The sequence below is a fragment of the Strix uralensis genome, chromosome 5 (assembly GCF_047716275.1).
Source record: "Strix uralensis isolate ZFMK-TIS-50842 chromosome 5, bStrUra1, whole genome shotgun sequence".
Taxonomy (NCBI): domain Eukaryota; kingdom Metazoa; phylum Chordata; class Aves; order Strigiformes; family Strigidae; genus Strix; species Strix uralensis.
Genome location: NC_133976.1, coordinates 84875510 through 84902443, shown reverse-complemented (window position 1 = coordinate 84902443; position 26934 = coordinate 84875510). Strand labels below are relative to the sequence as shown.

The 26934-nt window shown below is 34.6% G+C and overlaps 1 protein-coding gene across 6 annotated transcripts in view; it reads left to right on the top strand.

Annotated features, from left to right (window-relative positions):
* CCDC91 (coiled-coil domain containing 91) overlaps nt 1-26934 on the top strand; it is a 151843-nt gene that overhangs the window by 99053 nt on the left and 25856 nt on the right. For all 6 annotated transcript variants that reach the window (XM_074872061.1, XM_074872060.1, XM_074872062.1 and 3 more), the window contains 4 exons: nt 3059-3151; nt 3315-3383; nt 5153-5329; nt 20049-20162. In XM_074872061.1, coding sequence (XP_074728162.1) covers nt 3059-3151; nt 3315-3383; nt 5153-5329; nt 20049-20162 — 453 coding nt within the window. The remainder of the gene's footprint in view (nt 1-3058; nt 3152-3314; nt 3384-5152; nt 5330-20048; nt 20163-26934) is intronic.

The following is a 26934-nucleotide window of genomic DNA, read 5'->3' as shown; positions in this document are numbered from 1 at the left end:
ATTTATGTAACTTAATCTCTTAAGGTACATTTCTCTCTGAAAAAGAAAACTATTTGGCCAAATATAAATTCTGAAGCCAAATAAACAGTTCTTCAAGGTTTTTCTCTAGGACTGGTACAAGAGAATTTGCTTTACGGGGTTGTATGGACAGCTGTTGCAACATTTGTGATGATATATGAACTTTTGGAAGTTCAGATATGAAGGTAACCATTTATGGAAGGATTATTCCACATGAATAAACATTTACATTGTAATAGGAAAGGGCGTGCCAAGCTATTCACAAGAGGCTTCCAATCTTGAAATGATAAATTTTACGTTTTCATGAGAAATGGGGATAATGTAAAAGAAGTTGCATTGAAATATGCCAGAAGACATTAGCTTTTATTTTGGAAGCATTCTAAATGTGCTCACAGATAGTTACCTCTAGTATCTTGAAAAATAAGACCTAATGTGTTTTTGTACACAGATACAATTCTTAATACAGTTCTTACTGAATTTCTGTGAATTCCATAAAACTCAAAATGTAATACCATGTAGCATTTCTAATCTACCAAGGAAATAGGACATCCTAAGCTCAATCAAAGTAATCGCACTGCAAATGGCAGTCACAGCAGCCTTAATTTTTCTGGTAATTGTTTACTTCTAGGCAACTTTTTTGTAGTTGAAGTAGCAAGCAAAAGCAGTATATTGTATTTTAAGGATTTCCTTTTCTGCTTCCAGAAGAAGCAAGCTGATTTATGTTATACTGCTGTCTATATTTCCATTTGTTTGGTATGCTGTATCTCCATGGAACTGATACGTCCAGGTGTTGTTAAACTCCTTATTACTGTAACAACCAACTGGAGTAACATTTTCTTGTTTTGTACAAAGAGTTGATCTCTGGATTTAGTTATCTCCTTCACTCTTCTTTGCAGTGAAGGAGATACATTTTCACTTTGGAGGTGTATTAAAGACCAGAACTTTTCAGGTTTCTGTATGATAAAATTTTTGGTCCTTATATCTGTATTTTTTAGCACAGTAGGTCTACCACAGGTTTATGGAAAAAAAACTGCTCATGCAGAAGGCTGTAGTCATGAAATTATTTCATCTGCACAGAGAACAGACATTAGTTGTCTCTATTGGTCATGTATACATGTGCTATATTGTATTAATGGAAATGTCTGCCTGTTTCAGGACTTCCCAGGATAGTCTTGGATATCGTTTTATACATATATGTAAAATAAAATTTCTAAAACTGGCCTCAAATTTAAAGGTTGAAAATTGTAGTCCCATGGAGAATGTTGTAAAATACATCTGGTAGCTGGCCCGTTATGACAATTTGGAATATGCATACACAGTCTTCATATGTAACCTAGCGAACCTAATGGTCAGAGTCAAAGTGGAATTAACTGCATGCAAGTCTTACGCTACAAATTCTAATCTTTCTCAACAAGTTGACTGCTGTTCTATTGTAGATGTTTAAAAGTTAGAGGTGATTTTCTCTAATAAGCTCTCCTTAGAATGTCCCTCGCTGATTCTTGACTGAAGCAAATAAAGTTTGTCTTTTAACTGACTTTAGTAAACTTTGATTTGTGGCATATTTCTGATTAAAAAAATTGCATATGTTTGTCTTCTATCATGTCATTCTTTCAAATGAAAGTAAAATAACAGATCTATAGTCTGTGCAGTCAGTCAAGTGAAGAGTCATGGAGATTGTTTAATAAAATCCATTTATTGTTTCACCTTTGAGTTACTGGGAAAAAATAATTTCTATAAGTGCCCTGATAGTTAAAGCTAATGTCTGAAAATACTGAGTCCACAAGAAAAGTTAGTTACACATCATTAAGTATAACCATGATGTGAATTTCACCACTCCTTCCACAGGTGTTTTCCATTAGAATATGTCTGCTCCATTCAGACCTATTTTAAGTAAATTCACAAGGAAATGCCTCTTTACATGTTTATCCTGGAAGGGCAGATAGGTGTTTTATTTTATAAAAGCAGTCTAGAAGTTTTCTATTCTATTCTTCAAATGAAAAAATATTTTTCAGAACATAGTATTGCAGTTTGGTAATGTATTTCTAGCTGCCATTAGAGACACTTATAATTAAAACATAATAAAATTCATGAAACAGAAATGCCTGTTTCTTAGAAATGCTGGTGAAAGGGCTATTTGCCTGCATAAGTGTTTGTGTAAAAATTTTATGTTTGTTCTGTACACTTTTATTTAAATAAAACTCTACTCTTACACTTTCGTTATGGTGAACTTGTAAAATATTATTATGTATTGATACTATAAGGTTATTATATATCGTCTCTTAAATAACGTATAAAAATGTGTACTGACTTGCTAGCAATTATCTCATGACAAATACCCAACATCAATAATTTCCAGTAATAATTTTTAGTTTTGGAAAACAGCTTAGCTCTTACAGACAAAACCCACATCTTTCAAATGCTTTACTTGGTTTAGTGAAAAACAGATGAATGGGTTGTGATTAAGAACAGTAACAGATTGTTCATCTACATATAGATTACCTGGTCACTTCAGTGTTCATTTTCCCCCTGAAAAAATTTTTCTGATTACAAGAAAATTCTAAGAAAGCAGCATTCTCTTTTGCTCTCATTTCCTGGCTTTCAAAGTTCATGGTACCACAGATGGTTGCAAAAATTACATTTGCCTTCTGCCCTCTATTCATATAACTGGGAAGTAGTACAAGCGTATTTTAAATTCTGCAGCTATTTAAATGAAATGTTTAAATTGTGGTGTCGCTTAGACCATCTTTGTGATTTTATAACTGTTGGTTTTATATAGTGATTTTTTTTTTCAACTTCTTTCGGTTGAATACCCTTCAGACTGAGAGGAAGTATTAGATAATCAGGAAGCTAAACATTTCTTATTATTGTAATTTTTTTTCATACATGAAATCCGTTAAAGAAGTGCTGTATATGTCATTTAACTGAATCTATATTTTAAATCATTTTGTAAGCAACTGACAAACTGAAGTGTCTTGGATAAATTCTTTTTGTCTGTTTTATTAACAGACTGTGGTTACAATAATATAATTTCTCCCAATAGCATCAGCGACTTCTTGACATTTTGGAAGCAGAGAAGGAAGTGTTATCAGAAAAGATAGAAGAAGCTTTGATGCAGCAGTCACAAAAACACAAGGTATTGCTTTTACTTACCAAAAAAAAAAGGGTCTTATCTGCACCATGGAGTTCATTGGGAATGATCCACAATTATTGACATGAAGAGCACTTTGACTGTTTGAAATTATTTTTAGCCACTCCTTTATGGTATATTACAGTTTAATTTGTCATAACATTTACAGGAAGTGCTTGACAAGTGTTTGGATGAAGAAAGACAAAGAAGTAAGGAGGCTATGGCAGCTGCTTCAAAGGTATCTCTTGTTAAGCAGTAGACATGCAATGTGGTTTCTGTGTGTGTCATTACAAATGCCAAGTTCATCAACTCATTCTTATGTCGTAACTAAATTTGTCAAACTCTGTGTTCTCATCTGTGTTTAAAAGAAGCTACTTCTATAAATCATGAACATATTTGCTATATCCTATGCCTTAATACAAGTAGTCTATGTAACTTACTTCTATCTAAGATAGCCTCTGAATTAGTTTATAATAGTAAGTCACAATATTGCAGTTCAGTTCTTAGTGTACCTAAATATCTGGTTCCGTGGTCTTTCAGTTAACAACATCAATACATCTTGATTTGAAGAGCTAGGTAGCAGGGTCAGCTGATGTTATCTTAATAAGACAATTAGCATTGTGTCTTATTTAACTTCTGTTAAATACGGTCATTTTCAATGAGGCCAGAACTTTTTTATAAATTGTATAAAAATGTGGACATTCAATTATATTATTTAAGTTGGTTTTGACTGAAAGTGAGTATTCACTTTTTGAAATATGATTTCTTCTATTTCATTATTAAGTGCGTTGGGGTTAGGGCAGTAATTTTATAAATGTTACGCTGTCTTTCATTTCTAATACTGAGATAGAGTCCAGTACAAAAGTTCAGTTGCATGTAAAGATCTAGGAAAACTAGTGATGTATGTTACTAGTTGGTTAGGCTAAATTATCATTTCCTGTATATCTTCATACGGAGTATATGCACACTAGCTGAACACCTCTCTGAATACCATTCAGTCACACAAGAAACGTATGTTACATGGTTGATATCTAGGGGAAAATGTGTTTATAATAAAATATGTTAATTTAATAGGGCATTTTTTTAACTTACATTTTTATTATGTTTTATGAATGCCTAAATAAAAAATCAAGTCCCAGTGAATTACAAGAAATGGCTTTATAAGTGCGGGTATTTGAGGAACCCAATATTTTTTGCCCTTTGTAACTTTACTTGACCAGTTCCATAATCACCGCCAAGGGGCATTGGAATGACCTGTAACCTTATTAAAATTCAGGGGTGTGTGGGTGTGGTTTGTCAGCCCATGTTTGTTTATTTTGAACTTCAACCTGCTATTATTTATTTGTAGATACTACGCAATGATTGGCTTGCTGATAAATATATTTATGTGGCTCAGCATGTGTAGAGCTGTCCTTGTTACTTCAGATTCAGTGTGTGTTTTCTGATGATTTCATGTAATGGTTGAATATAAACATTGGAAAAAAAAAAAAAAGATGAACCAGTACCTCTTGCAGAATGCATAGCTAGGGAGCTTTGGGAGGGAAGACACATTTATTTTAAGTATATAATGACTACCTTGCCACAAAAATCTCTCAGACTGTTTTTGGACTTTAAATACTTATAGATAAGAGCAGAAATATCTCATATATGAGAATATCAAGCAGTGTAGGGATGCCCATGATGTACCTACTCTTACATGGTTTCTGCTGCATGTTTTTTGTGTTGACGTTAAGCAAACTAGTTATGATATATTTTGTTTTCAGTAGGTGGGAATTCAACATCCTTGCTTATAACTTTCTTTTTCTTTCTGTAGCTACAAAATCGTTGTCCAGTGGTAATACCTGCTTGGTACCACCTTAAGATAAATTTAAGTTTATAGTTCAGAAGTGAATATTTTCACATCCCATATCTTGTCAGCTCATAGATCTCATTAGAAGTAGTAATATATGAGTTAGGCACCCATGTTGGATATTTTGGTCATTTATTTGTGCTTGATTTGTTTCAAAGGCTGAAAAAGAAGTTGTGCAGGAGGCTGTTCTGAAAGCAGTAGAAGAGGAGAGGAGAAATATGGAGAAGATGCATGCAGAAGAAAGAAAAATATGGGAAGCGGAACGTGATAGACATAAAGAGAAGATTGCCCAGGCTGTTTGGGAAGCCATGCAAGAGCAAAGAAAGCATAATCAAGTTAGTATATTTTACTCTACCATGGACCTGCTTTGTGTATTTTATTTTTAATTTTGAATGTCTTCCAAACGTTGTGGTAGATTTTCTTATGATATCTATCATTCATCAGTGCACCTAGTTGATATTTGCAGTGCACAGCAATCTTGTTAGTTTATCTTCATTTAGACTGTATATGGTGAGAAGCTGGCACATACAGAACAAAATTTCTGCAACCTTTTCAGGTACGTATATTGAAATGAGATGAATCATGCCCTGCAAGTGCCTGTTTTTGTCCACTGACTTCAAAAGGAGCCTGAGATGATTAGCTCAGATAGTGGCAGTTATGTTGTAGACCGTTTATGAGACTTTTTCATACCTATGGAAAAGATGTTACATTTGTTCCTTATTCTGCTGGAATTCCATTATCTCTCTTAGTAAAAAGACATTTTTCTAAGACAGAAGTTAGAATAGGTACAAAATAAAGAGTTATAAAATTTGAAACCTAAACCAGTAATGAACCAGAAATGTTTCTAGAGTTACTTTTTAGAGAGGTGCTTCTATAAGGATAATTGTATGTCACTTAACACAAACCGAGAGGGACATTCCCAGCATTGCTTTTAACAGTTGAAGGAATTACAAATTAAACGTGTTCTAGTAGCAGTTAAATTACTCTTCCAAAAGTTGAATTTTGTAGTCTCTGATGCTAGAAATATTTGGGGGACAGCCTGCGAATTCATTGGTTTCTTGGTGGGCATACTCGAATGTTATAGTCTGAAGAATTTCAAACAAGATATGTTTCATTCAGGGGTTGGAATTTGTTATTACTTTTTTTTTTTTTATCCTGAATAGCAACAACAACAAAAAAAGACCTTCAGAATTCGATAATTCTAAAAATAGGAGTAAGATAGCATATCACAGAAGTTTAAAAATCAACACTTTGGAAACAGACCCCATTTCCCTTTCCAGTGTTAAACAGAATTATTAACCTAATCAACTACACACAAAATTGTTTTTTGATGCTAAGCTATTATTATTCCCTCTGTTGCTTATATTTCTAATGCAAATAGAATGATTTTACTTTGTATATAGCTTGTTTACTTCTTTTGCATGTAAAAGTATCAAGTGGCACGATGGCAGTTTTCAAAACTGTACTTTTACTATACCAATAAGCCTTCAGGCACCCAAACTTCTCTTTACAACAAAAAGATAGGCAGCTGGCTTCAAAGTGAAATTCAAGCTGAGAACAATTGCCCAGGGTTTAGTTAGGTACAAATCATTTAGGCTATTCAGAATGAGAATTGCTACCAGTGGTGTAGAGAATCTATTAATAGAAGGGAGAGAAATAAAGAAGAAGACAGCAATTTTACAGCTTGTGGAACATGAAGAGAATAATAGGAGGATGACTATGGTAATGAAATCTGAGGAGACTTTTGATGAATCCTGAAGATTTTTGGTGAAGGAGTCCGGTAGCTGGATGCATGAGGTTGGCCAGGGTTCTGTATTTATGGAGTTGGGGAGCATGTAAAATGTCCCAGGGGTGGGAGCGTGGTGGATTAAGTTGACGTAGTGACTCAGAGTAGGTTTACCTTCCTTGTGGAGTGTACTGCCAGAGGTATTTTTTGTTGGTGGTGTTGCCTATGATGTCACAAGGCAGGATAACATTAGAAGTTCAATATTAATGGATGTATTCTTTCAGAGAAAGTCTTAAATATACTGAGATGTCAGTGCTTTTCTGAGGAAGAAATTCAGGTTTTTCAGCTCAAGCTGCTTATTGATCCACTAGTTGATAGTGTTGGAATATCTAGTGGTGTACTTGTGACAGTGAGCAGCACTGAGCATTGAGAATTAATTATTGTAATTAATTCTCCTGTAAATATCTTGCTCTTGCCGTAGTCATGTGGCGTTAGTTAATTCCATCTTGTTTAATACTGAATACCTCTGACAACTTTGATAGTAACAGGAATAATCTATCTTATTCAGTTATGAGATAATTTCTCCTTTGAGTTAGGTTGATTTTTCAAATACCTAATCTATTTTCAGTTCAGGAAAATGCAGATTTTTCTTGAGATTTCCAAAATTCTCTCACATAAATGTATAGCATATTTGAAGTTACACTCTTTATTCTCTGATTAACAAGTACAAATTCCCTGGGGAAGATGGACTTTCATGTAGAAATTTGTTTCTTGCAGAAATTTTCACTTGTTACCTCTGCCAAGAACTGCCTGCCTCCTTTAGGCCATTGCTATTATAGACATATGACAACTACTAAAATTCTCTGACAACAACAGAAGTCCTGCAGAGCTAATGTGCCAACTGATAGCTTATGTACGGTGTCAGATGTGGCTTTGGTTTAGCAATGAAAAACACTTGGGACTACAGGCAGTTTGTGTGTGGACATTAATTTTTCTGGGTAGAGCCTTCCACTCAGTTACTTCTTATTTATGTTTTTTTACTGTAAGATTTCTCTTTCAAGAGCTATAACTGCACTATTGACTTTCTTTCAATATTGTTTAGACAACATAATCTGTCAAGTCAGCTCTGTAATGGCCAAAAGTAAAACATACAGTCTAACATTTTTAGACAATGAAATGTAAAATTGTGGCCATGTAACACTTGCCTCATTTAATTCTTTATGCTGTGCTGTATAATTCTTTATGCTTCCTGCTTCAAAATTGCCACCCGATACTATTATTATGTTTAGTACCAAGTAATGAAACAACTGAGTGTAGCTGAATATAAGTGAATATGCAAAATAATCTTTTGGTATCAGACATATAAAAAGAGCTTTAAGAGCAGTACTGTTATTTCAAGAAAGAGAACTTTCTTTCTGACTAATGCATGATTTTGGAACTTAATACTGGAAAAGAGAAGCCTGACTTGTTTTTAACAAAATCTGTCTTCTCTTAGTTTATCTTCCATTTATCAGCAGAGGAAATAATCTGTGTGTGAGAAAGAAAAGATATTTTTGTATTTACTTCTCTTTTTCTTCTTTATTCTTGTATCACACTAGTCATAGAAACCTAGATTAAAAATTAATTTTATTCTGCTGTAGGTTAATTTGAAGAGATTTGCTCTACTGATTTGAACTAAACCAAAGAAATTTAGTATGAAAGAGAAGGAATTTTCTTTCACTAGTACTTTAAGTCTGAAAAATTGAAAGATCAGAAAGGGTCGATGTAGTCTTCTGCAAACAGATGAGGCAGAATGTTTTACAGTCATGGCACCCATAAGTAACTCTAGGAATAATTAATGGAAAAATTTGAAGACATTCAATATTTTATAATCTTCTTTGAGATACCAACCCACTTTATAATCTATGTGGTTTAAATATATTTTAGTGTGTGTCAGAGTTGAATAAGAACAAACCAGAAGAAATTGAGACCCCAAATTTAACAACCAAGCAGGACCTGAAGAGAATTGTGAATCTGGTGGTAGAAGCTAGGTACAGTGTCAGCAGACACTGAGAATCATAACCAAGAACCTACAGCCCTGGCCTTAAGAAAAAGAATTTCTGCCAAATGGATGGAAATTAAGGACAGAGAAGATGCACATCAATGTAAAACACTGAAAAGTGAAACTAAATGAAGCATTAGGGAAAAGGACACTATCATGTGCATGGGGCAAGAGTTGAATAAACTAGAGGGGAAAGACATATATTGAAAACTGCAGCACCATTGTGTATCTGTAAAACATTTAAATGCTGAAAATTAGGGAAAATAAAGTTCTGTGTCATAATGGTATGAATTTGTTGACTTCTGTTAAAGAGTTTTGATTCTTTGTTTTAAAGGAGGAATTTACTATCCACTAATTTTCTTTATAAAATATGTTATTTTTTCACCAGTTTGTAAACACGTGCACTAGAAGAACCTTGTAGAACTTGGTTATATATGAGAAAGCAATCAGAAAAAAAACCTTAAAGTATTATTTAACATTTCTTTGATCAGGCAATTTTAGCATAAGAACAGTAAAGCTTTGAAAATCACAGTTCTGCTGAATCAGGTGGTGATATTTCCCTTCATCTTCTAAATAATCTGTTTAAAAGAAGAAAAGATGAATGTTTACTGTGCAGGGATGATACAGTTACTTTTTTAAACTTTTTTTTAGTTGTAGCGTGGCCAGGAAGGAGAGCCAGAGTGAATGCAAATCTGGAAGATTTATGCATGTTGCTTCTACTTGTTACATATTCATGCCTGACAAAACTTTGTCCTAAAAACTTGTTTGTCCTCAGCCAGATAGATGCAGATAAGGAGGTGCTACTTCCATATAAGATTTCTTTCATTAATTTAATATTGCCAGAGAAACTCTGGGGACTTGAGGACAGTTTAATAAATAACTCATGATTAATATCAAATATATTGTTACCAAATATAGAATAGCAGAGTAAAGATAAACTTACAGTGAAAGTAGGAACTAAGACATACTGAGTTAACATTTTGGCTTGATGGAACAACCTTGATATACCCGCTTCTCCTTTTTTTAAGAAATTAAAGGATTAAAATAACATCGATATTGCATTTCTTTTAATGAAAGCTTTGCCTGTCCAGTGACTTGGGGTCTTTACTTAGAGACATGGGATTTTTAATTAAATTGAATGTATTATTCTTTGAAGCCTTATAACTCTGAAGGGATAAATGAGATTACATAACCAAGGAAATGGTAGATTCTAGAGCACTGTCTCAAGAGGCTGTAAAGTATTAGACGTCCAAAAGACTTTCCTTTTTGTTGAGACTGGCAGCATCTTCAGGTTTTATACATGTGTTATCCAGCTGCTTAGTGCTTTTATAAAAGAGATGGGGGTTTTTTTGTTTTGTTTATTTTTTAATTCAGAGGAGGATTCTTAGTTTTGGGGAAGATGCACTTGCATTTTAAATCAGGGACATAAACTCTCCTTCTTGAAAGAAATGAGCAGTCTTTTGATTAAAGATAATGTTCATTTTCACAGTAACCTCATGATGGTTTTACAACACATTGGAAAGTCATTAGAGATGAGGAACGCATATATTCATCAGGCTAGATGTAGCCTGGCATGTCTCCAGTATTTTCTTTTCTATGTTTCATACATTGTGTGGGATTTTTTACAGTGGCAACTTCCCTTCAGGGAGAGTTTAATATATCTGGTAGTTGTCAGTGTTGAAAGGAATGCTTGGTGAAATTCTTCCCCTAGAAAGTTTTTTTCTAGAACACTTATTTGAGTAAAGAAATGGTTGCCCTCCAGATAAGGAGAAACTATAACAGGTAATATGGCTGAAAGAGAAGCTTTTTCCCCAGAATTCAAAATTGCAGTGAAGCTCCTGGGTTACAGTTATAAACTTCAGTGAAAAAACAGTGGTCAGTGCTCTCCGTTGTCATCTTCTTCCTGCTTATTTTTTTTCTTTGAAAAAAACGAAATCCAAAAATTCTTTGTGGATATAGGATGATGAGATCCAAAAAACTTTGGATAAAATAGAAGGATTATATATTTTATTTATAATTAGTGGGTGATGCAGAGTAGCTATAGCAGTAGCTACCGTAGCTATAATGCTCTCATACAGAGAGCTCTCTGCATGGTAGTGGTTACCATTTCACAAAGCTAAATACTCAGTTACATAAATGAGGTGAAATCAGGGTGGGTAGAGGAGTAGCAAGAGACACTAAAGAGAATTTATACACCATAATTTTTGTTTTAAAGAAAATTCATTGAAAGTAAAATGAAAGTGGGCAGCTGCAGGGTGAGCCCTGGAAATTTAGGTCCGTGTCATGGCTTGAAATTAATAACTTTCCTAAAGCACTCAAAGCAAAAAGTCACCTTTGTCATTTCCTGAAGGCTTAAATTTAAAATACTGTGTATAATGTCATGTAGTTTACCCTAATTCTCAAGGGAAAAAGAGCCTGAGTTCATCACTGCTATCATCCACATAGCAGATACGTTACAGACTCAAATGTTCTGAAGGCTGCGAATAATTAGAAAAAAAAAAAAAGCCTTTAATTTATTAAAAGAACTAACATAAACTCTGCTTCCTCTTGGACATGAGCAAAAGCACTAAGGCAAAATGATCTTACCAATGGGAAAGTATTTCAGGAAAACTGAGGCTGCAGTGTTTCATTCAGCCAAGCCACAACTGAGATATACTGAGATATACAAAGAAAAAATATTTTTGCAAGAAAAGTTAACTAAAAGGCTTATGGAAAAAAAATGTGAACTTCCCAATAGTCTTTGCTGAGTAAATCTCTAAGCATTCAAGACAACCGAATATGTTCACACTCCTGAGGGTTCATGTGGTGGTGTTCTTTGCAGAACAATAAATTTGTAATTTATGATCTTGGAATGTATTGATATAATTTTACTGGCAAACATCTAAATAGTTGAAAAAAAAGGTTGATTCTTTTGTACTGTATGGGCTTTAAAGTATGTTTAATGTTTCTCCATGAATTTACGAATACCGGTGTATGTTATTTCTTAGAAGGTAAAATCAAAATGTCTAGAACACAGAGTGCTTAATCCTAAAAAAATGAATGGCTACTTACCTACTACATTATTAATACTTTTTTGGTATTCATGCTTATCTGCTTGAGGGAGTCCTTACGTTGATAGTTTTGGCAAGCCTGAATCAATTTTGTATTGAATGTCTTAAGGATTTCCACACCCAGTCATATGTAAGTGAACAAAAGATATGTAGGTGAAAACATGAAGGTGTTGGCTGTGTACTTAAAGAACTGGCTTTTGTTTCTTTTCTACTATTGCTTAATTTAACTGTTAAATTTTGGTTGAAAATTATTATTTGTCTAAATATTTTTCCTCATTGCCCTGCATTTGAGAAGGTTAGAAGAACTAATAAATAGAAAAATTTGTCTGAAAAGTTATTTCCCACTCTAGGTTTCAATCAGATTTATTGGCTGTAAAATGGCACTTTCTTAGCCCTATAATCTGTAAAAAACACCTTTTTTTTTTTTTTTTTTCCCAGGCATCAAATCAATAGATGTATAATGAATATTTTGGAGGGTGGTATGAGGAAAAAAGAAAATATATGGGGATTATACATTTGTCTTTTTATTGTCCACTGAGACTACTTTTGCAGATAGATTCCCTGACATATCTTTTTTAGGTGTCAAAACTATGGGATTTTCTTTATTGGCACCAGAGTTTCCTTCCCTTAAAAAAATAGAGAACACTGAGTGCAAGTGCGTGCGTGTCTCTTTCCTGATTTTTAAATCTGTGAATGAATTTCATATTGTGAATCTGCTTACCAGTCTTTTCCTTCCTTTGTTGTACACAGTAGTTTTCAGGGTTGTCCTTGCAGAACTTTTCTCCTTCAGTCTCCTGTAATCTCTTTCTATCCTGTCTGTTCACCTCTTTCATACATGCACTTTCTCCTAAACTGCTTATGTGTAAACATGCATTCAACTGCTATTCACATGGTGATGGTGCAAAAATCTGTTTCTTATACCACTTTAAGTGATGTGCTACGTGCTATTATGAAATTCCCTGCAACTTTATTATGAACTCATCATACTGTTTGTAAGACAGAGCTGTTTTCCAATGATCTGTGCCTCCTGCAACTTGGAGACCTTACATCTTGGGTCTGTGTGATGGAAGAGGCGATCTGGTAATTTTGGCAAGGCTAGTTTGGAAACCCCTGTGTTGTAGAGAGGCAAGATGCCACTGGGTAGCTGCTTGGCAGTAGGTTTTTTGTGGTACTCCATGATATTACGCTTCTTTAGCAGGATCAGGAACTATTGCCTCCCTAGGTTTAGATAGTTGCTTTATACTTTCTGTGCAAGTTTGTCACTTGGCTCATATTGAAGCCTAACTCACTTTTTCCTCAATGCCCACTTTGAGTGCTATTTCTGTCTACACTAAAACCACTGATAAATCTCTTTGATATCACTGTATGAATGCATCACTATGACTTGAAGTTCAATAGGTCTCTTGATCTTTCCTTTCTTCTTTCCCACTCTTCAAATGCTTTCTGGTACCTTCAACACCAACCATGTTGCTTGTTACTCTGGGCTGTATCATGGTTTTGATTCAGATCTAATTGTAAATATATGGTTGGACTCGATGATCCCAAGGGTCTTTTCCAACCTGAATGATTCTATGATTCTATAGTTGTTTACATGTTACTGGCCGTTTAGGCATCATATCTGTAAGAGATGAAATATCATATCTAACAAAATAGGTACAATCTTCATCCAAGTTCCTACTTTTCCTTTATTTTTATTAATGCATCTTTTTTTTCTGTCCTAGCAATTATAGTTTGTCTTTTCAGAATATTGCCATAATGATCACATTCCAGCCCCTTACTTTGGGCTTTCCATCACTCTTTCTCTGTTAAATAGACTATAAACTGCTTTTTGTCTCTGCTTCAGAGTTTGCTTTTGTCTCTTTCTCATCAATATTCACTCTTGTTTATAGAATTTGTTACTAGGAGATCAACTTTAACGTATAAAATGTTCATGGTATTGGCATTGCTTTCCCTTCTTTTATGATGCTTTTTGTACTTGGGAGGATTTCCACGTGACATATAATATTAATTTCATTTCCTTAAATGCATCCTCAGAACTCTTCTCATCTGTGATATACAGAGCCCTGAGTGAATTGCCAGTTAAGGGAATACAAAATCATATCCGTTTATCAGTCTTTCTTTGTCCATTTATTATTTGTTTCATCTTATACATAGGTTACAGAATCCTATGGGGGAGGCAGGGTTTTAAATACTCCATTTACTCTGTTTCTGAAGTACCCAGCGAAATGGCATATTTGGTATTGCAATTCCAGGAATAACTTTGTTAGACTTTGTAGGATTTTGATTGAGTGGGCGAGTGTTAATCTTTGGAAGAGGAAAAGATATTTTTTTAGCAACAGGCTTGGACTATCATAACATTGCTGTTCATGTTCAATACCTTGTGGATTCATACAAGAAGTCGTTGGGGTTTTTTTCTCACTATCATGATTCCTACCCAAATAGGCTATTGATAATAAAGTATCATGTAATGTGCTGGGGAAGAACTTGCTTTTAAAAGGGGATCCTCTCCAATTTGTATTGCCTTTACCATATTGTTCAGTTGGGAGTGTTTGCTTACATTTCTCTCAAGAGGATATCCAACCATTATTTTCAGTTTCACTTTCTTCTTGTTCTTCCACCTTCTTGCAGAAACATTGGTGTGTCCAGTGTTTATGGAGACCATGGTGGTTCCATAAGGACACAGAAAAGCATTTTTCATTAAAAGAAAATGCTGTGTAATCTTGAGTGTGTGAGGAAGCACACAACTTAGTAGCACTGAGTGGAAAGAGATCCCTGCCATTAGATCAGTTTATTTTTAATATGCTTGCAAAGCCTGGAAAAGTAGTTGTCCACTGCATACAGACTTTAACCATGTCTGACTTCAGAAGTAGTTTGTAGTAGTTTATAACCACAGACATTATAATTTGAGGGTTACTATTTTCTGAAAAACCACTAACATTGCAGTCTGTGGTTGCATTTCCTAGATAAAATTTAGTACTGCCACCTGATCCTTCTGTGGAAACAAAAGAATTTTCCTATAAAATTGCAAACCATCATATGGCTTTTTTTTTTAAATACTGACTAAGTTCTCTGGTATACACAGTGCACTTTTTTTCTTTTTGTCTTCCTGCATATATATATTGTGATTACGTGGTTGTGATTCCTAATATATGGTTGGATATGATTTGTCAATTGAGTACTTGAATAACTTTATTTTTTATTAGGTATTCTAATCTTCTAACTAGTGTCAAGTCCTGTAAAGAAGCTAATTTTGTGACTATAATGTAGTACTCCAGCCTCAGATTTTTTTTTTTTAAAAAAAGGGTGGGGTGTGTGTGTGAAAAAGAGTTCCACCTCAAGTACAATTTGTGGAGCTCTTCCTCAGCTTCTTATGTGAAACCCATTTTCTTGAATCTATTAAAATAACATTAAAGCCTCAAATAATGCTGTACCTTTTTAAGCTAAAGATGAAATAAAGCCCAATTTTTACTTTTGCAACCAAAATCTAAATTAAGGAAAGAGCAAAGGAGGAGATGAAGGAGAAGTAAACACATATGCTGACAGCATGTACATGCAGCTAAGATTTTATTAAACATTCGTAATAAGTAATATCAGAATTTAAATAATCTTCATATCAGTTGATAATTTACTGTAATGACTGACAGAAATAGAGTGAAGACAGATGGTGACTTTGAGAACTTAGAGGAGAGCACTTCATGAAAGGTCATATAGAAGAAGGAGTGAAGATTTTTTTCATGAAGGAAAAACTAGTGTCACTGATTAATTTGAAGGACAGGGCAAAAATACATGACTGCCTTATCTGGGGGACTGGGTGTTGTATGTTTTCTCTTTGAAGCATTCTGAAAACTGGATGGAAAGGATAAAAGAGTTTTCTTCCCAGTTCGTTGATACCACAGCAAAGCTGTCTTTTGATAGTCTTGACTGGTCTGACATTGTTACACAGAGGTCTATGCCCATGGTGAGCTGTGAATAAGGGACAGTGCAAACTAAGTCAGCCAGTTCAGTTGTGTTATTAGTGGTTGTAGCGTCTGGTTTTTAAGACAAGCCTGGGAAGAAAGCTCTATGTTTTCTTGTACTGTTTCTTTTCTCCTGAATTTAATGAGCAGGATAATGTTTAAACTCAGTTGAGAAACAGACATTCAAATCACAAATAGAACCATATGATTCATCATAGAGCATAGCTGGTGAAGTTTAATCGCCAAAAATAAGTAGTGTTCTGGAGTATTACCAGGAGTCTGGTAAATACAGATGTTGGGACGAAGCCCACTAAAGTATGAGTCTTTGTCTACAATCATATGAGATCGTCCAGTCTGATGGCTACATGGTCTGTCTGTTGAATTACCATTGCCATGGCAGACTGTGACTGCTGAGATAATTTTCAGATGATAAGTACAGTTAATATGTATCTGAAATAGTGAGATTTGGCTTTATTATGTACCCTATGTTAGTTTTTTAATATGAAGATAATATGCTTATATATTTGGAAGATATATCAGTACTTCTTTTGATTAACTAGAATGTGGTAGATGAATCATAGGATCATTTAGGTTGGAAAAGACCCTTAAGATAATTGAGTCCAACTGTAAACCTAACACTACCAATTCCACCACTAAACCGTGTCCCTGAGCGCCACATCTACATGTCTTTTAAATACCTCCAGGGATGGTGACTCAACCACTTCCCTGGGCAGCCTGTTCCAGTGCTTGATAACCCTTTCGGTAAAGAAATTTTTACTGATATCCAATGTAAACCTCCCCTGATGCAACTTCCTCTTCTATCACTTGCTACTTGGGAGAACAGATGAACACCCATCTTGCTACAACCTCCTTTCAGGTAGTTGTAGAGAGCAGTAAGGTCTCCCCTCAGCCTCCTTTTCTTCAGGCTAAACAACCCCAGTTCCCTCAGCCACTCCTCACAGGACTTGTTCTCTAGACCCTTCACCAGCTGTATTGCTCTTCTCTGGACACGCTCCAGCACCTCAATGTCTTTCTTGTAGTGAGGGGCCCAATACTGAACACAGTATTTGAGGTGTGGCCTCACCAGTGCCGAGTACAGGGAGACAATCAGTTCCCTAGTCCTGTTGGCCACAGTATTTCTGGTACAAGCCAGGATGCTATTGGCCTTCTTGGCCACCTGGGCACACTGTCAGCTCATATTCAGCTGGCTGTCAACCAACACCCCCAGGTCCTTTCCCACCAGGCAGCTTTCCAGTCACTCTTCCCCAGGCCTGTAGCATTTCTTGGGGTTGTTGTGTCACAAGTGCAGGACCCGGCACTGAGCCTTGTTGAACCTCATACAGTTGGCCTCAGCCCATCGCTCCAGCCTGTCCAGATCCCTCTGTAGAGCCTTTCTACCCTCAAACAGATCAACACTCCCACCCAACTGGGTGTCATCTGCAAACTTACTGAGGGCGCACTTGATTCCCTCATCCAGATCATTGATATAAAGATATGAAACAGAACTGAGCCCAATACTGAGCCCTGGGGAACACCACTTGTGACCAGCCACCAACTGGGTTTAACTCCATTCACCACCACCCTTTGGGCTCGGCCATCCAGGCAGTTTTTTACCCAGTAGAAGGTACACCACTCCAAGCCATGAGCAGCCAGTTTCTCCAGGAGAATACTGTGGGAAACTGTCAAAGGCTTTACTAAATGAAAGTTCTGTTTGCTATGTTCACTTAAAGTTGAACTTAGTATGTGGTACGGCAATTGTTCTCACTCTAATTTTGAGTCATCCACTGTGTAATTAGAAAATCTATATAAGACTGAAGAAACCACGGGGATTAAAGAAATGGGAATAGCTGTTCAACATACTAGCTATTCCCAGTACCTTTTGGAATAGGTCTTTGCTGTTTGGAATATCCACTGATTCAGGATTATTCAAATTTTTCTGAACTGCTGGATGCAGGAAATGTATAGAATATATATGCTGTAGAGTGAGGCATTGAAAAACAATGAGGTACTTGGCTGAATTCTTAAATCTTCCATTTTTTCAAATTTCTAAGGAAAGTAAGAAGACCCTTTGATCTCCATATTCTAAAACTCTTACGTTATAAGTATTATGAATGTGACCAAAAAAAATGTAAAACGTTAAGACAATTTCTTTATTTAATAGTATAGAAGTAATCAGTAATCTTTTGTTCCTTGTGATAAAGCAAATAAAGGCATAGAATGTTAGAAAATAACATCTTTTTATCAACTCGTTGCTCTTGAAATAAGTATTGATAACAAAGAGTAAAAACTAGCATAGTTACGGTATGCTTTGGTTATTGCCTCAACAGGCAGTTATACAACTTTGCTTTCACTATTATCTGTAACTGTATATTCTTCAGAGAGTTAATACTGGTCTTAATTTTGGGAACTTGCCATTGTAAATGGAAAAGAATTCTTTCCAATTTTATTTTTTCTGTTTTAATCTTGGTGTAATAAAATAGTCTTCCATAAAAGTATTGCTAATGGTTTCTGTTTTCTTGCGGTTTTTTAAGAGACTTGTAGAATTTAATTGTATTTTTATTTGGAATTTTGCTCGTATAATGTTCCAAGTAGCATGGTATCAAGGAAAGTTAACATACATTAATTGATTGTAAGTATTTTAATTGCTGTGAAATTTTCTACATATTAATATGTAGCTCCTTATCAGTTCTGTAATTTGCTTTTAAGAGTTTAATGGGGTGAATGATGAGATTTTCTTCCGTTCTAATAAAGACAGTATTTTGGGACTTTTTGACAAATTAAACTGGCAGGAGGTATATAATTACAAGAACAGCATATTTCTATACTATGTAACTTTCTGCTACTTTTTCTGTGAGTCTTGCCAGAGTTCTGTAGTGAGAGACCTTTGTCTCAGGATTCTTCTTTGATAAACCGAGTTAAAATAGAAAAAAATTATAATCACTTTTCACAGCTATGGTTTTCATATTTGCTGTATTCCAGAACAGTGGGGACTACATAGCTGCATATTTCAAATTTGGGATTTTAGACTTTTTCTGTTATAAAGATAGCAAAAGTATAGTTTTGCAGAAACTATTCAGTTTTGGCTGACAATGAGTAAATAGCTAAAGATAAAAAATACCACTTTCAGTTGAAACACTTCCACTGAAGAGTCTTTAAAAAAAAAAATGAGGTCTGGTCCAATTCACTGGTGGTATTTTCATTTTGTACACTAATACCATATGGTAAAATGCCACTCTTATATGTACCGATGAATTATGTAACTTTATAAATATCTTCTACTTCAAAAACCTTAGAATTCCACCTGTTTTCCAGAGTGAATCCACTGAATACCATTGAGTACCTGCAAAAATACTTTCTGCAAAGAAGACAGAATTGTAAAGCACAAAGAATGTATAAGTTAGCACTCTGAGATTCTGTACTTAAAGCACGTGTCACTGTACGTTGACAAATGTTTCTTAAACCAGTAAACAAAGCAATAAAATGATTGACATTCTATCTCAGAAACATTTGTAAAGTTATGTATTTCTCCTTAGGTTAGTCATTATTCCCACATAAATAAGTATGGTGCTGTAACTGAATACTTTAAATTGAATACTTTAAGTACTGCAGCAAAGTAATTGATTTCTTCTAAGCCTGACAGTGTGTGTACAAGGTAGACTCAGCCATTTTGACAAGAGCCTGAAAGCCTGTGAATAATTAAATCCAAAAAAATAAATTAAGCTATCCTTAATTTTTATCTATTTTCTTCCTGAAATGTTGAAAAATGTTTTTTAGTTTCACTTTGTGTACAAACTGTGTTGCTTAGGAGGCATTATTCTGATTAAATATTTAGTTAATAATGGATGATGGATTATATCTGATAGCGTAGCATATAGCGAAAAAGACTTTGAACTTTGTTTAGATCTTTGGTTCTTTGGGCAATTGGACTAGATGATCGCTGTAGGTCCCTTCCAACTGAAATATTCTGTTCTATTCTATTAATAGCAACGAGTCCATCCCTGCTTCTGTTGGAATGTAACGCCTGTATTGCTTCCTTTTATTCTGCTTTCAGGGAACATTGTGTATCTACTAACATAGCTTTAAAGTTACTATTTTGCTCTTCTTTAGGCCCTTTAGGGTAAAGTACTGAATTTACCAATTTTTGTAAAGATATTGCATACATTTAAGATAACTGTCGTTGAGAAAGGAGTGGTAAAATTTTAGTAGGAAGGAAGGGGATGACCTGTATTACATTTGTGAAATACTTTTAATATTTACACTTAATGTTTTCCTTTTAAAAAGGAAATTGTCAAGGAAGCATTAATGGAGGAGCAAAAACGAAGTGAAAAGGCAATCGAAGAAGCAGTAAAAAGGACAAGAGAGGAACTGATGGAATATATTAAAGAGCAGAAAAGGGTGAGTTACCAGTGGCTGATGGGTTTCACTTCATGCAGTGAAAAATTGGTGAAGTTTATTAATCCTGAAACCTGTCTTCAAATGCACGACAGAATCAGGAGTCATGTCTTCAGATTTGTCACTCCTTTTTTTCAAACAATTTGTTACTATGATATATATATATATAAAAAAAATATATATCTATTTATAGAATTTTAAGTTCATCACAAGCCAAAAAGCAGAAATGAATATATTGGTTGAAATTTACAGTATTTCTTATTATAGTAACTTAAAGATGGTGCATAAGTGCAATCTGTCAAATTCAAATTGTGATCGGAGTTCAGTTCATTGAAAGCATTCCAGTATCAATAACAGATGCTATTTTATGTTCACAAATGAACTTTGTTGAGCAGTTTGCATGCACACAAAGGTCACTAACTTTTTCTCTCAACCCATATTGTATGACAGCCTGAAAATATATTGGTATTCTGTTGAGCATGATTTATAGTCAGTGCACTGGTCTTGTTATGAAATGTTGTAATGCTCTGAAACTTGGTTTCAGGTATTCTGTTAATGCTATAAGCTTGTGGTTTAATGCTTGTGTATAAACGGTAAAATGTAACTTAAAAACCAGCTTAATTTGCTTTCAGTAGGAGAGAAAATTAACACACTTCTTCCCTTTGAGGCTCTTTATAAAAATAAAACCAAAAAAAATTCAAAAACCATCTTCCATATGGCAGTAGCAGCCCTAGATCAAATTCAGTGATTTCAGTATTCTCAATAAACAAAATCACAAAGCTTGAATCTAATTGGTAATTTTGTCCTGAGAAGGAAGTAGAAATAACGTCTTTGGCCTCTTCTATTCCCTGCTTTTACAGGCTGAATAATATTATGGGAAACAGGATTTTCACTCTACTAGTTAAGATTAGTATTGGATGAACTCTCTTCCATTATGCTGTGCCTGGAAGAGTTTCCATTTAGCAGTATGGGTCTTACTGGCAAAGACATTTAAACAGAATTCCAGGGTAAAACGTGATCCATAAGGATGTTTGAGCTCATTTATATCTGAAGTTGGTCATTTACAAAGGTAAGCTGTGGGGAAAGTGAAAATAGGTCTACTATTAAGGTAGCTTGTATCATAAATAAATTGGTCAATAGGACCACTAGTGCAGATCATTTACTCCATCTTATGCAGACTCCTCACTGTTGACAGCTACATCCCACCATTTCAAATTGACAGTAATTTTCTACGGGCAGTTCAATAGCAACTCATCTGTCCTTAATCTATTAGATTTCCATTTTCACCAGGAATGGAGGCTTTCTTCCAGTTTCCTTCCAGCTACACACAGAGTTGGAGCTCGTTGCCATTATTCCCTTTTCGGAGTACTATTCATCTCTCTTGTCCTTGTGAAGTTTCCGCAAATCAGTGAAACAATGAAAATACCTTCAAAGAAACAAAATCCTCACTGATTTATCTAGTAGGAGTATAATTTCCATTCATTTCATAGAGTTCTTGAATATCAAAGTATTTCAGTCAACTTTTTTCCCATATTGATCAATTGGCACATCTCCACTCATTTTAAAAAAAAAAAAAAAATCACATGTAAGGATAGCTAGCTTTTTCCGGCATAAATTTTCTGTCCGTATTTAAGTTGAGAATGGAAGATATTTTTAACTCCAAATCATTTCACATAATAGCTTTTATATGATTACATAAGAGGCAGAGTAAATGGACTTTGGTCAAAGCCCATGCACCTGTCAGAGTAATAAATATACTTTATGGACTATACTAAAAAGTAGCAGCTCTGGAAGGAATTCCTAGATGGAACTCAAGAAAAATGCCTCGCTTTCCTGGCTGAGATTCAGTGATACGGGTTTTTTTCGGAGTGACGGGGAGAGTCCCAGTTACACACTTGCACAGGTAGTGTACAACCGTTTGTGTGTTATCACTGTTTTGAAAATAAGTTTGTGGAATCCTTCAAACCACGGGACATACAGGCACAACAGTATTTGTACTTGGTTGGCAGTGATTAAATGCTTCAGGAAAAGACTCATAAACAGATTCTTATCCAGCTTATTTTGTAATAGTACAAAGTACATTTCATCCCTCATGGTAAATGTGGTACATACCAGTTTTCAAAGTAGCTTGTAACTTGCTTAGACATTTATTCCATTAAAGCTTTATTTTGGTAAAAGTATAATACTCCTGATATCAGTTGAAGAAAATCAATTGTGTATTTGGCCTGTTTCATAGTCACTACAGATATTTTAAAATATTAGTGAGCATTTACAGTTGTATTTGTGCTTGGATTCTTTGAAGAGTTTCTATAACAGTTTATAAAAGTTGGATCTGGCAATGCAGCAAGTTTTGCTGTACATTATAAATGTACTCCAGCATTATACTCTACTATATATAATAGTAAATATTTACTTTGAGTTAGAAAGAATTGATTGTGAATGAGTCTTTTTTAAAATAGATGGATTTGATAATTATTTGTATAAATAATGTGTGTCAACATAACATATACATTCAAAGTAAACCATAGAAATCTCCTGTTGCAGTTCCAAAACTAACTCCAGTTATATTCAGCTGTGCTAGTGCTAAAATAGTGGTTACTTTTGAGAGCCAAGATTCCGTACGATTTAAGTGTTCAGAGATGACTGGCCAACCACGAATCCAGCGTATCAGTGACCTATTATTTGAATTTGTAGAAAGTTAGTTAGCAAAAAGCAAGTAATTGATGTTCCTTTGACCTCACACAGCACTTTTCAACCCTTTTCTTTCCTGATCAGTAATCTTTCAATGGGAACTCTTTAGAGCTGAGGAAACTAATTGTCCTGCCTTTAATAAAATTCTTATCTAAATAATTTAATGTCATATGCATAAAATTTTTCCATACCTAGGGTGTTTATAGATCTACCATATTTCAAATCCTTCCACAGATAAATAGCTCAGAGTTAATTGTACAGGTTTGGCATTGTTACCCACAAATGAGTCACATTCAGTATGAGTGAAACAAAAAGTGATTTATAGTCTTATTTTCTGATGCACGAACAAGCAAACTTCAATGCATTTTTTAAAAAATACTAAAAATGAGAGGTTGGTTAGATTAAAATTAGGAGGAGAAAATGGAAAGCAATGCAACAATATCATTATGCTAAAATGTCCAACATAAGACAAGAACAAATGTAACTTGCTCTGTATTCAAACCAAAGTCTCAGGCTAGTGGAGAATTTGTTGGCAATTTTTCACCTTTGATTAAAAGACACTGCAAGCTAAAACAAAAAATAGTGAAACTGTGATGGCAACATATATTTTCACACAATAAATGAAAGATGCATTGTGGTTATGCCTTTTTCATACCTCAAATATGGTCCCAAGTTTTTAAAGATGTATTGCACTATATTGGCAACAGTTCAACTTATATACTGCAATTATAGTTTTATTTTCTCAGTTCTATATTAAATGAAGAATTCTGTACTAGATTTTTTTTTTTTCTGTGTTGCCACGGGTAACATCTTAAGAATTCTGGATATCTAAGATGTGAAGGAAATTTCAGTCAGTAATTTGACTATTATTTCATAATTATTTCATAACCACCACCATTCCAGAGCATGCTTTAAAACTGAAAAAGACTGTCATATCTGTTCAGAGATCTTCCATAGCTATCAAACTTGTAGAGGTTTATATAAACATTCATAACACCTTGAAAAATTCTTCTGAGTCAAATCTGAATACACTTGCTATAACTATTAGCCAGACTTGCTTTCTCCAGCACAAGTACATCCACATTATGTCCAGAAAGTTATCTTTATTAATTATCTGAAGGTATATTTGATGAAGTAGTATTGATATGTCCGTGTTTGCATATAAGTATCAGGAAGGCAAAACAATGCTTTACCTTCCTGCTAGTGGGGTGGGAAATGAGGGGAGAGGTGAAGCGTAGCACACAGGTAAAAAGAAGATCGGCACTGAAGCACAATTAAATGGCAAGCCGCTACTTTTGTTGTAAAAATAAATGTTATTCTTGGTTTGTATGCAGTGCAAGGACACAGCACAGTGTTGTGTGCCACCTGTATCCATGACACATGGATGTAGAGGGAAGCAAAATCTTGCAGTTTGGTTAGAGTGAGGAAGCACTTGTCCATGAGTATCCAAAGTCTATCCATTTTGATATAAGCTCAAGATTCACTAACCCATTTGTCAGTATTGTCTTTTATTGCCTGATTTTCATAATCCTATAACATCTGGCCCTGCCTTGTGGTCTTTGGTCATTGGACTGCTCTGAAAACGGCCAGTACTGTGACAGGCCCCAGCACATTGAGTGCCCCAAGATACAATAAATCACCCAGGCCAGCCACTGAGGCTCACTGTGCCTGTGTTATTGGTTGAACTGGGAAGCATTTACCAGCTTTTTGCATTAATTCTTTAAAAATTATAATGTTTGTCTTTATACAGAACGTATCTGAAGGAGTTCTAAGGTGGAACAGCTAACACCGTTATTAGGTGGAACAGCTCTGGGGTTTTTTAAGGGTTAACAGTTTAGTTTTGCTAAAACATCATGCTGCTGTGGTAGCATACATTTGCACGTCTGTATGTAGGCTCTTACAGGTATGTGTGTGCATACATTCATATTTGTATTTATTACCTGGAGATCAAGGCAAGAAGTAGAGTCTAATGTCATATAAACTATGGCCTAGTATTACAATTCCTGAGCTGTGATCCCTGGACTATGAGAGAGAGGCATAACAGTGCCCTACCACTGACCTGTAGAACTTTTGTGATATTTTTGGTTAAAGACTTGATTAATGGGTACATGCTGCTCTGTTAGGAGTATTATAACAGGCTAGGCCCATCCCTGCTCCAGTTTGTATAGACTTCATGTGGGACTTTGGCCCATTCACTGAACACTCTTTGCTTCAGTTTGCTAGGGCTGAATTAAATGAATATAAATACAGCTTTGTCCCAAAGTGCAAGTTTTATAAGCAGCTCCAAGGAACTTTCACATTGGTTGTTTGCTCCTGTGTGCAATGTAATTGTAAGATTGACTGAAATTTTGGATGTATGTTAAAAGTGTTCCAAATACATGAGTGGAAGAACACGAGAAGTGTGTAAGCTTCCTGTGTAAAATAATGTTTAGACAAGACCTTCGTCCTGGTCATTTGCTTACACTCTGACTGCTTTCACTGATCCAAGATGTGAAGAACACAAGGTGCGGCCTGCGCCAAATGCACCAGTCCATGAAGCTGTAGAGTGGAAGATAGGAATTGTTATAAGGTAGTAAAGGTAAATTTTCAGAATCCATTGGTCTGAGTGCAGCAAGCCAGCTGATTTACAGGAGTAATGGTTAATTTTTGACCAGGAAATAAGCTTGAAAATAAATTATAAAATAGCAGGAAAGTAATATCTGAATAAAATAAAGTCAGTATCGGAGTATATTAATCTCCCCTGCTTCTTAATCTTATTTTCAAGTAATGAAAGCATTCCTAAAGGCCATGTTTTGGCCTTTTCTTTCTATTCACAATGTGGAACTACAGATTTTTCTTTTTATGCCCTTGAATTCAATGCCTGCTGTTCTATGAAGACAATTTCTGAAAGATACTTAGATTTTATATGACTGGCTATTTTTTTTTAAATTAATTTGCAGATAAAAAGCAAGAAAAACAACTTTAAAAAAAAGTCTGAAAAGATTAAATTCAGTGAATTTTGTTCTATTAAGTGTTTTCAAATGAAATAGTTGAGATCTTCAATGCCAACAACTAATAAGTGGGGATTATTTTTTTTTTTTTAAAGATATTTTATCTAGGTATTCACACAACATTTTGTGTTTCTAGGAGGTGCATGGATCCAACTGCATTCCAGCAGTAAAACATATTGGGAAGTAAATATTTGCATATGAATTATAGAACAGAATATTTCAGTTGGAAGGGACCTTCAATGATCATCTAGTTCAACTGCCTCTAGTCCAAATGCCTATACATGCCTTTACTAATTTCTGTGAGGGTTTACACACCATAACTGCATAAAGAATAAAGATGGGCATTCGGTATATTGTTATTATTTAATTGGCTTCTGTGTATTTTTTGTTTTTCTTTCCCGTTGGTTGTATATACTAGTATCATTAAACTTATTATGAGCCAAAGGTCTGCTGTACAGTAGCTTGAGAAAAAACTTGTGCTGCATATAAATAAATAATATTTATATAATAAATATTTATTTATATATGATATATAAAATATATATTTATTTATATATAATATATAAAATATATATTTATTTTTATATAATATATATGTTATATACAATATATATATATTATATAATATATAAAATATATATGTAGACCTGATGCTGCAAAATTATGTTTGCATACTTTATGCACTGCAGTTGATCCTGTTTACTTCAGATGGCATGAACTGTAAAATTTTGCCATAAAATTTATTTCAGTATCAGACAAAGAAAATCTAGAAGTGGTCTCACACTCAATTCACTGCTATATATTTAATGTTTAAATTGCTGCTTTAGGTTCAAGTCTCAAACTACGAATGTAAACTTGGTGAGTTCTAGGAAAAGACCAGTTATGGTTTTGTATGCAGGTATGTTAGAATTATTGTTGAATTTATTATTTCTAAGGAGGGTGTATCACATTTTATAATTTTCAACTGAAATGCAAGCAGGCTTCATTTTTCTGGCAGCATTGTGTATTTAAAACGCAATCAAAATAAGACCACTTCAGTTGTTTCTTAAAATCAGAAAGTACCAAATGACTCCAGTAAAAAAATCTGTGGTAAA